The sequence below is a fragment of the Papaver somniferum genome, unplaced genomic scaffold (assembly GCF_003573695.1).
Source record: "Papaver somniferum cultivar HN1 unplaced genomic scaffold, ASM357369v1 unplaced-scaffold_115, whole genome shotgun sequence".
NCBI lineage: Eukaryota > Viridiplantae > Streptophyta > Magnoliopsida > Ranunculales > Papaveraceae > Papaver > Papaver somniferum.
Window position 1 is genome coordinate 3567444 of NW_020620492.1, and position 13426 is coordinate 3580869.

The window sequence follows — 13426 nt, forward strand, 5'->3', positions numbered from 1 at the left end:
GGCATAGCAAGAAGCAAAATTCACAATCTTTGTCTACATGTGAAGCATAATATATTGTTGTTGGTTCATGTTACACTCAACTTCTATGGATGAAACAAATGCTAGCTGATTATGGAATTGATACTGGAATAATGAAAATCTTTTGTGATAACTCAAGTGCGATTCGAATTATCGAAAATCCGGTTGAGCACTGAAGAACTAAGCACATTGATATAAGTTACCATTTTATTCGAGATTTCTATGAAAATGGTATCATAAGTATGGAATTTGTGCCTTCCAAACAACAATTGGCTGATATTCTCACCAAACCATTAGACACTGCTACGTTTCAACACTTACGACAGTCCATTTGTGTTGTTTTGGTTCATTAATTGTTTCTCTAATTCTTGCCCCATGTGCTTATCTCGATCTTTTGGGCAACTGAGTTTGAAACTCCAGTAAGTGTTTACTTCAATTCTGTATTTGTTTCCGTAAAATTAATTTTTCTGTCTGAATTCCTTGTATGTTGTGTCCAAAGAAAATCCTTATTTTCTTTCGAAATTAAGGTCACTCTTGTTGTTCTTTCGGGAATGACATTTTATGTGGGAGAGTTCTTTTGAACTTGTGCTTAATTGCCATATCTTTGTGCGGAGTGCAGATGTGGAATATTATAGGGGTTATCTTGTATCTTTAAACTCCTTGATGAATGCATTTAGCTTAGGCTTTATGATTACATCTAAAGAACAAGTTGATATATATTTTCTTTTGGTCATGAAATGTCTCTTTTGGAAATTTCATTAGGATCTCGTTCTTGTACCTTTGCCAATTTTATTGACAAAAAGGGGGAGAATTAATAGTAGTTCACACTACAAATACATATGGTTCTCGGATCAATATGTAAGGGGGAGTGTTTTCCATGTGAGATGGAGTATTGACTAAGGGAGAGTGATACATATCACCATAGTATTGTTGTAAAAGTTGTGATACAATTGAACTTTGATGTTGTGCAATGATACTATGACACTGTATAACAATGATCGAGAATTCTGTTTTCTCATTGTTATAGCTACGGATTTTTAACAACGATGATGCTAAACTTACAACCTTTGGGATCATTGGACTACTTGGAAGTGACGAAGATTTCAAGTAATGTTGAAGATTAGACATGTGGAATAGGAGTTTCAAAAATGTATTTATCTTTTTTGTATTACATATGTGTTAATAGTTTTGTCATTAAAATTGAAAAAGGGGGAGACTGTTAGAGCATTGCTCGGTCGAGCTCGCATGCGTTGCTATCTCAAGCATGTTTGTCAATGTTAGTGATCAAAACTATAAGTCTTGATTTCTAGTCTACTATAGCTAAGTCTCGGACTAGGATGGAAAGTGTAGTTAAGCTCAAAAACTCCATGGCGGATCATCATACAAGACGAAGAACTACTCAAGGAACCAGTGGAACTTCATCGACAAAAAGGTATGTGGAGACTTGAACTTATCAATCACTCAAAAGTCTATCTCCTCTATCTCCTATCTTTTTTATATAGTGATCCTATTTTGGCATTATTCAGTATGCCTCAAAAAAAAAACTCAGTATGCCTCAAAACAAGTTTCCAAGGAATCAAACGATATTATTCATGACATAAAAATAGAATGTCTGATCTACAACAACACCACGTTAATGAAGACTACGACATAATCATTTTTCATATCAAACTTGACTCTATAATGTACATAACATATCAATCCAGCCTAATAGACTTGTGATCAAGTGATAGTAAATTCAATACTCTTTAAACATGATGCTGCTTACTAACAATAAGCTAATTGATAAATAGTTCAATTAATAGGAATGCAAGGCGCATACTTGGTGTCTTCAGACACCATCAGAAAGTTCCCAAGTAGTTGCTCAATCTCCATAAGCATAGATCCCAAAAATCGTCCCAAGAGTAGCCTAATTAGATCAGAAGCTAGCTGATCACTTACAGTTTTTTTCCTTGCAGATAACATGTATAAAGTTCACATTTCTTGCAGCTTAATTGGTTTACTTTCTCTCATGGTTAGTTAATTGGGTTGAGTCGATGGAATTCAAATATGACTCAACTGTTTGAGTTATTGTTCAACAAATCAGAGCGGCGCAGCGGAATTGTTGTGGGCCTATAACCCACAGGTCCCGGGTCGAAACCTGGCTCTGATATATGAGAAAGGCTTCCGTCATTTTTTTTCTTTCTTTTTCTCTTTATTTTTTGGCCAAGTTATACAGATGAGCATTTATTTCAAAGTTATTTCAATATTCAATGCGCAATTCAGCCATCAAAGAGCTTTAATATCCATTCTGCACAAAGTCAGGCATTTCTTCGCTATTCTGAATGAATTAATAAGCTGACCTCCAAACAATTTTTTGTTATATTTTTCTGTAACAGTGACAGTAAATAGTCCAAGCATAATTTAACACTTAATTTACTATCCACGAAAACAAAAAACAACAAACTTAGTTACAATTATTATTATATCTTGATTCAAATATAGCCTCATCATCAATGTCCATCTGTTGTTCGTCTTGGATCCCCGATCATCTAATGAGCATTCAGAGTTTTTGTACCAGATACAGAAGTTAACAATGTATTAGCTACTTGAACCCTAAGTTATTCTAATACGCCGATAACATCATGCAGTTTATTCTATTGTATACCTATGGGCTATGAACAACTTTAAGATACTAAACAGGGATGTACGTACTTCTTCTCATTGTGCATGATACCTTAACGCCCCTCAGTTTCTAAGGCCAGTATGCCTCTGCTTGTATCACCAACTGTTGATATGCTATCTGTGTAGGATATTAATTTTGCTGATTCTGAAAGGAGCATGCGTTCTTCTTTGCTTATATTAATTAAATCCTCATCCTCCAAGACATCAGGGCAACTAGAAGAAGACATCATGATCAATCCGTGTAACGCCATTGCTACTTCTTTCATCGTAGGTCTCTTTTCTCCCTTCACTCTTAAGCATTTTTGTGCTAGTTCAGCCATTTGTTGGATCTGCTGGTGGCCATGCACGCTACTAACTCGTTCATTATCATTCAGTACCAAACTAGAATCTAGAATTGTAAACAACCTGTTGGTTTTCATGGTAGAAAGGAAATAACTACCCAGATTTCTATCTTCTTCAGGTCTGGCAAAAGAAATTACTGCTTTACCTGTCAGCAATTCCACAAGAAGAACACCGAAGCTGTAAACATCACTTTTCTCTGTTAGTTGGTTTGATTGCATGTATTCTGGATCTAAGTATCCCATAGTACCTTGAACTACTGTAGTTAACTGAGCCTGATCGGTAGGATTCAACCTCGAACCACCGAAATCTGAAACTTTTGCCTTGTATTCACCGTCCAGAAGAACATTACTTGACTTGACATCTCTGTGGATTATGGGTATGGAAGCTTCGGCGTGCAAGTAGGCTAATGATCCTGCAACTTCGGAGGCTATTCGTAAACGATCTTCCCATGAAAGAGCAGCAGAACCCGTTCCGTGCAAATGCTGGTGAAGGGTTCCATTAGCAATAAATTCATAAACTAGTAAAGGAACTTCGCTCTCCAGACAACAACCCAACAGCTGAACCACATTTTTGTGATTTATCTGTGAAAGGACAGCAATTTCATTTATGAATTGCTCATTTTGGCTCCTATCCATTACTTTGGTTTTCTTAATCGCCACCACATCTCCGTCAGGTAAGGTTCCTTTATAAACCGTGCCAAAACCTCCTTGGCCAAGAATTTGACTTTCATGATAGTTGTTTGTTGCCTTTCTCAGCTCCTTCTCTGTGTATATTTTTGCAATTGATCGATGCTTCTTTTCTCCTTTTCCATTTCTACTGCTCTCGATATCGTCTTCCCGTTCATCAAGGAGTCGACTTAAAATCAACCCACCATTTTGCTTAAAGAACTCCTCTTTCACTTTCATGTGCTTTCTTTTCCTATACCCCCAATACAACCAAAAGCTAGCGACAAGTAGAAGACATAAGCCCAGGAAGGCCCCTGCATGCGATAAAACATTTAAGGAAACTAAAGAAAAATCACTTGCCTGCAATCTTGTTAATCAATGGTGTTTTTACTTTCTATTACGGCTATATATTTTGGTATGGAGTTGCGAGTAGTTTGCTAGGTCCATTCCGATAAAGTCAAAGAGAGGAAGACTGCCAGTCTGACCCCTTATCTCATTAACATACACACTAGGGACCCTATCATATGTGACCATCATGCACCATGTCTTTTATTCCCTCCTTCCTAAATTATTAATCCGCTTTGACAAAGTCAAGAAATTAAGAAGACCGGATGACTGTACAAAACTACTCATATTAAATATTATATTATTACTAAAATTAAAAAGGAGTATACGGAGAATGTATGAAAAATACATTGGTAATTATAATATTTATAGAAATATTTAAATAGAAGAAAAAAATAAAATTTTTTGTGGATTGATTTAGTAGATTTGTTTCCTATTGAGGAATATATCATTTCCTCCCTCCGCCCTAAATTAAGAGTCCGCTTTGACTTTGTCAAGATATTAAGGAAATTCTATAAAATGTCATGACTAGCCCTTGACTACCCTATTTAATATTAGTTTATTACCAAAATTAGTGTTAAAAATTCTAAGAATAAATAGAAGTATTAGGAATTTTATAACTACCCATAAATGCTTTTATTTAAAAAAGGAATGAAAATTAATATAAAAAAATATTGAATGGATTTTCTTCTTATATATGGTGATGATATTTATGATTTTGAATTAAGTTTATATTAAAATGATTTTATAATTATAAAAAAAAGGGTATATTTGATAGTTTAAGGAAAAAGTATGTCTATAAACAGAGCGGACAGATAAAAATGGACAGATCAAAGTAGAAATTAGGACAGATAAAAATGGACAGAGGAAGTAATATTTATATTAATGATATTTAAAATAATTTTATAATTGTAAAAGTTTGAAGTATATATTTGAGAGTTTGACTAAAAAATATGACTATAAATAGAAGCTGGTAAGTATTTAAGGACAGACGAAAATAGAATAGAGAATAGAAATTCTAGTAAGAGGGAGTAATATTTTGGACAATATAGTAGTATATGTGGCGCACATGTTATCATATCATCTGAAAGGAGGCCGCATAAGAACAATCGAGTGACTGCTTTTGTATGGCTAACTTATGCACAATCTATGGTAACTTAAAACTGTCAGCTCCTATTCAACCATTGCTATATCGACACATGCAAATGTTAATATACTTAAGCTTCCCATAAGAGTCCTACATAATGATCCCTTAATATAGTAATGCATAGACCAGTTGGCATTCATATGTATACTACTATATAATTCCTGGATAACTACTTACCAATAACAATCATGTATAACGTACGCTGACTTTTACTGTCATCAGGAATGCAATCCGAGCCAAAGCTATTCAAGCGATATCCCTTGTGGCAAGAAGTACAGCTGTAATTACCATCTGTATTTTTGCAAGTACCATTCAAGCAAAACTCTTCACATTCATTAATATCTGCCCAGCAAAAGAGAAGGGTCGGTATATTGCACTTGTGAGTTATATTTGAGAGGTAATTAAATCATTGGAGGCAATTGGAGTTAGTAAATATTACCTTTGCAACCACCACTGGTGCTACTTTGAAGATATGGATTCCCTGCATAGCCTTTTGTGCAATTACAGCGGTAGCCTAGTGACTTAATGCCTCCATCTATACAGTCAGTGTGGTTTCCACATGCATATCTGATTGAATTTCTTTTAGCCTCATGACAAGCCTCATTACCAACAGTCCAATCAACCACCACAGGTACAGTTTCAGTTCCATGATTTTTGAAATCACGGAGATATGACAGAGAAAAATTAAACGAACTTTCTTCAATTACAAAAGCATAACTACATGGATTGAAACTCAATGGTGTACGGGTACTGTACACGCTTTTAACTATGGCTATAACTGTTGACAGTCCGGCTGGGACAGAGGACTGGCAACAACCGACACCAGTGCAAGACCCATCAAGCGTATCTGCTATTTTACTACAGATTGACAAACATCCCGTACCAACAGATGAAGTACCTGGCAGTCCTAGATATGCCAAGGTGTCGCAACCTATACCAATAAACTTGTTTTTTGTGCTAGAGAAGGTGAATTTTTCGATATGGCCTGCCAAATTATCATATTGTTCAGATAGTTCCGAACCAGAACAATCTCTGGCTATGTAAGCTTGTATTGTCATCTCTCCTTCGAGTACCGATATATGTGAGATATCAAACATCTGATTCATTGCCTTTGGAGAAGTGAGGATACCATCGGTGCATATCATTTCGAACAATTCGTCTATGAAACAACCATCACCAACACCAAAAGGGAAGGGTATGCTTACACTCCCGCACTTATCTGGGCAATCAGGCTTGGGTAATACTCGGGAACCAGTGGTTAGTATTTCTGAAGATGCTAATTGCAGCCACAGTAACAAGGTGAAACACTGAAACTTTACAAGAAGATGCAAAACCATGATTTATTGTTTTTCAATTTTATTTGCTAAGTATTGTGTTACTTATATAGACCCTTGCTTATGCACACTCAATGGTGTGGCCGCCTCAAACTTGCTTATGAACAATTCGTCTATGAATACATCCAAATACATCATTTCCTGGTTCATGACTTCGGGGAAATGTGGGAGTGGCCCTATTTATAATATTCCAGTCAATCAGCAGTTATATTTCCAATCAATTGGTATCCTGTCAGATAAATTTTTGACGTTTCCAATAATTTGAGCTTCATCGGAGGTAGAATTTTTTAAAAGCATTCATATTTTTTCCCTGCCATAGAATCTTTATGTCTTTTTTTTATTTGGCTTCTTTTGGTGGATGGTCCAACGTATACAACACTTGGCTTGACTATCGACTTTTCTTCCAAGTCATTGGATGAGACGAGAACAAGACAAGACAAGTCAATAATAAGTCTAGTGAGGGTCCATAGAAAATTACTGTAACGGGGATGTGAGTAGAATTACAAACAGATTATCGTCGAAACTTACTACTTGTTGTTCAATTGGACTATTAACACGTAAGGATATTATGTATGTCACTTGAAATTTCATCCACATCTCTTTGATCCTATTAGACATCTTAATACGAAATGCAAGTGTGTTGGAGGATGAAAGGAAGTCTCGTACCTTATCTTTCCTACTGTTCTTTTCACTCCTTGTTGTTCAATTGAACTATTACCTTATCTTTCTCTTTTTAAAAAAAATAAATTAATATAAATAAAGAAATTGACTCATCTAGACTAGAACAATGCTCTTTGGATTGATATATTAGTTTGGATTTCAAGTTATTTTCCATAAAACCATGGAAAAATGCAGATGAACTTGAAAGCTATTAGACTTAACATTTCCACACTTTTTTTCTAATTTGGAATAGCTTGGATTCCACTTGTTTGGTCGGGTAACAAGTTCAAACATGTATCTTAATCAGAAAACATTTTGCACCGCATGATCCAAATTCCAAAGGTTCCTGACTTAACCGAAGATTCAACCATTATGTTCCATCCTTGAGGAGTTGTAAATGTCCGTAATTGTATTGGCTGCCAGTTTGCTTGCAACCATTTCAAAATTCCCCACAATCCCAAGCTGGACTACCACATCAGTAGCTAGCTGAAAGTGATAGAGTTCCCCTCGGGGACTCGCGGGAAACGTCCGTTGTTCGCTCTGCATGAAGTGCCACCACAACCATGGTAAATAAAATGGGCCTAATTTGGTATGAGAACAAACTTCTTAAATTTTGGGCTTCACGCTGATGCTATCCATTCTTGTTGGACTTGGAAGGAACCAAACAAAAGAACTATTTTTTGGGCATTAGCCCATTTTGGTGGGGCACTACTTTGTGATTCAAATGTCCACCTTAAATTTTAAGAGGTGTCCTAAATAATTAGTGAAGACTAATATATCCTTATCTTAATTAAGGTTCTTAATAACCCACTAATCTAATCCACTAACCTAAAACCTAACCAAACTGATTAAAGAAGATTAATCAGTTTCATTCACTATTTTTTTTTCTTCTTTTTCTTCTTCTTCATCTTCTTCTTCTTTCCTCTTCATCTTCTTCGTTAACATCGACGTTAATCGTCGATTCGAAAAAATTTCATCGTCGATTAATCAATCCTTACAAGCAATGCGTGCCAAGCAAACACCCAGACTTCCAGGATTGAGTCCAGGACTCCCAAACATAGTGAATCTCCCAAAAGAATTGTTAATTCTTAAACCACTTGAAGCACCATTGAGAGGCAAAATCAAGCATCCAACAACAACCAAGAAGTCTGATTCAAGTCAAATGCAAATCCGCGGGTAATTTCCTTGAAACCCATTCCTTTTAAAAAAAAATTGGTTGAAGAAATCATAAAAACCCACTGAAAATGGTAGTTTCAGGGTGCCTTTCGGCTAGGAGAATTTTCAAAACCCTAGTTTTTTCGTAACCGAACTACCCTTTTGAAGAACACTTCGGCAATGTCGTAAACTATAATAAATTTTAGGTAACTGAACTATTGATTTCGGTGATCTCGCAAAAAAAAATTACGTAACCGAACTGTTGAGTTCGGTGATCTCGCAAAAAAAAATTGCGTAACCGAACTCTGTCTATGGATTTGAAAATTGGAGTTCGGTGTAATAGATATTTTGATATAGATAACTGAACTTTTTTATTGTACAGTTCGGTTACCTCCCCATTTCTAAGGGAGAACCGAAGATGTAGTTATGTTATTTGGCAACTTACACTAGGTCACCGATCGCCTAGTTCGGTTTCTTCAACACTTACATACGAGATAACCGAACTTTTGACTGGTGACAATTTATGTATGATGTAACCCGATTTTTAATTTTTATGTGATAGGAAAATATTTTGTTTATCTAATAATGTGGTTTTCATTCATTAGGAAAAAAGGAAAAAGATCTAATTAAGATGAAGATTTGAGAACCCCAACCCCTCGTGGGAGAGTACATTCGGATTTCCGAAACTGTGGTGCTAAAAATGCTAAACATTTGAATATTCGTAATGTAATCCAAGATATCAATCAAGGGGTTATGGAGAATATAATTGATAATGTTGTTGAAGAAGAAAATGATGATGATGAAGAGGAAGGATATCAAGACCAAGGAAATGAAGTTGTGGAGGAAGAAGACCAAGGACAGGGTTTACAAGGAGAAATAGAAGGACAAGGACAAGGCAAAGATGAGGAAGAACAAGAGGAAGATGAAGAAGAGGAGGAAGATGAGGGAGAAGGGGAGGATGAGGATGAGGGAAAAGAGGATGAAGAAAAGGAAGGGATGAAGTGGAGGAATAGGGATAAGAGGAGGAAGAGGGTGAAGAACAAGAAATTATTTTTGTCAAAGAGAAAGTAAAACTGATGCCTCCTAGTGCTAGATACTCACACATTCCACATAGTGACTTGTGTTTGTCATCAGTGAGCCCAACTTATGGTACCCCAGCGGATGGAGGAGAAACTTTGTTTGGCTACAAACACTCATGGGCTGCGAAGATTTATGCGACAAAGGTAATCTCCACTAACAAAGCGATAAATTTTTTTTGGACATGTTTCATTAAGTATTAATACTTTGATGTTTCTTTCGTAGGATCATAATGATGCTATTCGTCGTCAAAAGGCGGCCGCTTGGGATCTGTCTAAGGAGTGTCCAGAGTTTTAGGACAAGGTTAAAGAATGTGTGTTGTGGAAAGCTATTGAGCTTCAACATGCGTATTTTGACACTATTGTCGTATCTGCATTTCTCGAGAGACATTATCCCGAGACATATACAATGCATCTTCCATTTGGAGATGGACATTACTCCCGATGATTGCATGAATATCACCGGCCTACCCGTGGAAGGTAAATGTCTTCGTAAAGGGTACAATCCCTCGATGAGTTATGCTGCTCTTGAAGCATTGACTTAAAAGTGTTTAGGTTGGAATTTAAAAAAGGCGCAATGTGAGTTCAGACGTGCTGTGAGGTCTCCTAAAAGTGGTGATGATCATAATCCCGAAGAAAAAGATGGATCTATGAAGAAGATGGTCAAGAAATTTAAGTTGGTAAAGTTGAAGAAAGCATTTGAAAAGACAGATATGAATGTGAAGAAGGGAAAGATGGTAATGGACGAGGATATGCTTAGGCACCATGTAACCGCTTTTTGGTTATATCAGCTAGGAACTGTCATTTTCCCCGACACTTCTGGAAATAAGGTGAATGCACATTATCTACAGATTTTGGAGAATCTAGATGAGATGAACAACTACTCTTGGGCCACTGAGGTGCTTGCATTTGTTTGAGAACAAATGAACAAAGGGTCGAGGATTAAGACAACTCAGATCAGAGGTTACTTAACTGTTATTCAGGTGACCTTCTATTTTGTCAATAAGAAAATAATTCGCTACAATTTTTATATTATATATGTGGTTAATATTTTACTTTTTTTTGCATAAGTTTGGATCTATGACCACTTCCCTAAATTAGAATTGGCTAAAGCAAAGCCAAAGTATCCCTACAATGAACCTACAGCAGGAAAATGGTTGTTTTTGGATGCACAGAAGAAGGAAAAAGAAGAGCAGTTGGCTTCGTTGAGGGAGAAATTGGATAATCTAATGGTGAACGATGTGGTATTTCACCCATATGTTGTACCGGATAATATCTCTGTAGATGATAAAATTTGAATGGTTATTCTTCCGTCTCGCCTTATTATGGACCAATTTGGCATCCTCACGGCTACTCAATATATAATCCAAGGAGAATTTTAAGACAAATTTCTTGTGTCCAAATGGATCCCGACGTGGAGAACGAAAATTTCACTTTGGGTTGAAGAAACAAAGAACATCGAGAATTACTTTACTCCAAAACATCGGCCAACTCCTTAGGTAACACATTGGAATGAACCAATCAAGTTCCACTTACCTTTAGGTGATTTAGTACCTTGTGGTGCCGATGTAAATACAGTTGACGAAGATTATATGGAGTATTTTCAACAAATTAGTCATCTTATTGTGATAAATAGAGAACAAAAATCTATTGCTGATAAAGCGAAGGCGAAGGAAAAGGAGAGGGAGGCTAAGAGAGCTCAAAGCATTTTGTGGAGAAGAATCCATTAAGTTATGGGATATTGTTGTAAGTAAATGACTTTTATTTATGTTTAAAGTTGTTATAAAGTGTTGAAAAAATATTTACTTGTGGATATATTTTGTAAATAGGTGAAGAAGGATACGAAATTGTTGAAGAAATGGATGGCTAGAATCCGTAATGGAGACTTGATGTCGGAAAATGAACAACTCATGTACCATGGGAAGTGGGAGCAGCTTATTTCTCAAAGAATGGTGGAGGAAATTCGCTCCAAAAAAATGAAAAAGGGTGGAAAACAAGGACAAGGTTCAAGTCGCGATGTTGTTGCCACTGTGGAAGAAACCCGAGGAGGAGAAGAAACCCCTACTGATGAGGAATTTACACCTAAGAAAAAGAATCGTGGTGAAAAAGGAGTTAAAAGGGCTCGTCGTTAGTGATTTCTTTTGGTTTTATTTCAAAAAACATCTTAGTTATGGATTTCGTATTGTTTAATTTCATATGTTTGTTTGTTTTGAACAATTTTTTGAGGAATTTTGTAGTTTGGTATGTATGACACAATTATAGTTTTTTTAATTGGTTTTGTGTTCTTGTTTTAATGTTTTTTTACAATAGAGTGAACCAACTCATCAATATTTTGGCTGCAGATTTCAGTTCGGCTAGCAGTAAATTTTATGCAGAATACAGAATAGGTAATTTGGCAACCTGTGGAAGTATTCTAGGTAACCGAAGAAAGAGTTCGGTTTCCTCGCAACTTTTTATGCATTGCCGAACTTCTTTTTTTTTATACTTGCTAGTGTAATAAGGGTAGGTTCAGTTGGAGTTTGAAACTCAAAAAATAGTTCGGTTAGAACAACATTTTTAAGTGCAACTGAACTCTGAGTTCGGTTTGCTCGCAAAATATTTTGCATTGCCAAAATTGTTTCTGTGGACTCAAATTTTAAGTTCTCCACAAGTTGGAAAAGTCACTTTCTTTGTTTCAGAAATCATACAACTACACTTTGAGGTTTGTTTTATACTTGTTAGTGTGTCAATTGTAGGTTCAGTTGGTCTTTGAACCTTACAAAACAAGTTCGGTTAGAACACCATTTTTAAGTGCAACCGAACTCTGAGTTTGGTTTGCTCTCAAAATATTATTCATCGCCGAACTAGTTTCTGTGGACTCAAATTTTGAGTTGTCCATAAGTTGGAAAAGTCACTTTCTTGTTTCAAAAATCACACAAATACACTCTGAGGTTTGTTTTATACATGTTAGTGTGTCAACTGTAGGTTCAGTTGGTCTTTGAACCTTACAAATAAATTTCGGTTAGAACACCATTTTTAAGTGAAACCGAACTCTGAGTTCGGTTTGCTCGCAAAATATTTTGCATTGCCGAACTTGTTTCTGTGGACTCAAATTTTGAGTTGTCCACAAGTTGGAAAAGTCACTTTCATGTTTCAGAAATCACACAACTCCACTCTGAGGTTTGTTTTATACTTGTTAGTGTTTCAACTATAGGTTCAGTTTGTGTTTGAACCTTACAAAGAAAGTTCGGTTATATCTCCATTTTTCCTGGTGACCGAACGGTTGTGTTCGGTTTTCTCGCAAATTTTTTTTGCAAACCGAACTTCTAATTTTCAAACTTAAAATAGACTTTTCTTTGGCACAAATATCAGGTAAAAACTATTTGTTTTAAAAAAATAGCCGTTATACACCTCAATGGTATATATATGTATCTCAAGGTTAACATTTTGTTACAAAATTTCATAAAAATGACAATTGTTAGTCATAAATTTACTCTAGAAGAAGATCTTTGTCTTTGTAAAATTTACGCTTTTAGGTTTGTTTTAGGGTGTTTTATGTACCATTTATATGTTTAATCTAGGTTTGTGTCATCAAGGGAGAGTTCGGTTACCAAGCATATTTTACCTTGTTACCGAACTTGGAAGTTCGGTTTGCTCGCATAAATTCATTTGTAACTGAACTTTGATATTACTGGTTTTTATCTGACACAAATATCGAGTAAAGTCTATTTTTTTGAAAATATAGCCGTTATACGCCTCCATGGTATATATATGTGTCTCATAGTTCACATTTTGTCATCAAATCTCCTAGAAATAGCAGTTCCTAGTCCCAAATTTACTCTAGGGGAAGATCTTTCTCTTTGCAGAAACTACATATTGTACTATCCAAAGAGGGGCTAGGAACGAAGGATGAATGTTATTATGAGTCAAAGTTATTGAGATAAAATTCATGAAAAATTCTGCTCAGACACAAAAAACCCTCATAACCGTGACCATGTAGCTTTGTTCATTCGATTTGTAAAGATTAGAGATAGAGTGGTG

The 13426-nt window shown here is 35.8% G+C and overlaps 1 protein-coding gene across 1 annotated transcript; it reads right to left on the reverse strand.

Annotated features, from left to right (window-relative positions):
- Positions 1 to 2366: 2366 nt before the first annotated feature.
- LOC113329181 (wall-associated receptor kinase 2-like) lies at positions 2367 to 6518 on the reverse strand. The gene is made up of 3 exons (XM_026576147.1): positions 5621 to 6518; positions 5359 to 5523; positions 2367 to 4003 (listed from the first exon to the last, which is right to left on the reverse strand). The coding sequence occupies exons 1-3, from the start codon at positions 6516 to 6518 to the stop codon at positions 2736 to 2738; spliced, it is 2331 nt and encodes a 776-aa protein (XP_026431932.1). The 3' UTR covers positions 2367 to 2735.
- Between the last annotated feature and the right edge of the window lie 6908 nt (positions 6519 to 13426).

Excerpts from the sequence above, each read along its gene's own strand:
- LOC113329181 (XM_026576147.1), bottom strand. The coding sequence starts at position 6,518 with ATGGTTTTGCATCTTCTTGTAAAGTTTCAGTGTTTCACCTTGTTACTG. Across the intron at positions 5,524-5,620 it reads CACCAGTGGTGGTTGCAAAG|ATATTAATGAATGTGAAGAG; the intron begins GTAATATTTACT and ends TTTGCTGGGCAG. Across the intron at positions 4,004-5,358 it reads GTTATACATGATTGTTATTG|GGGCCTTCCTGGGCTTATGT; the intron begins GTAAGTAGTTAT and ends TATCGCATGCAG.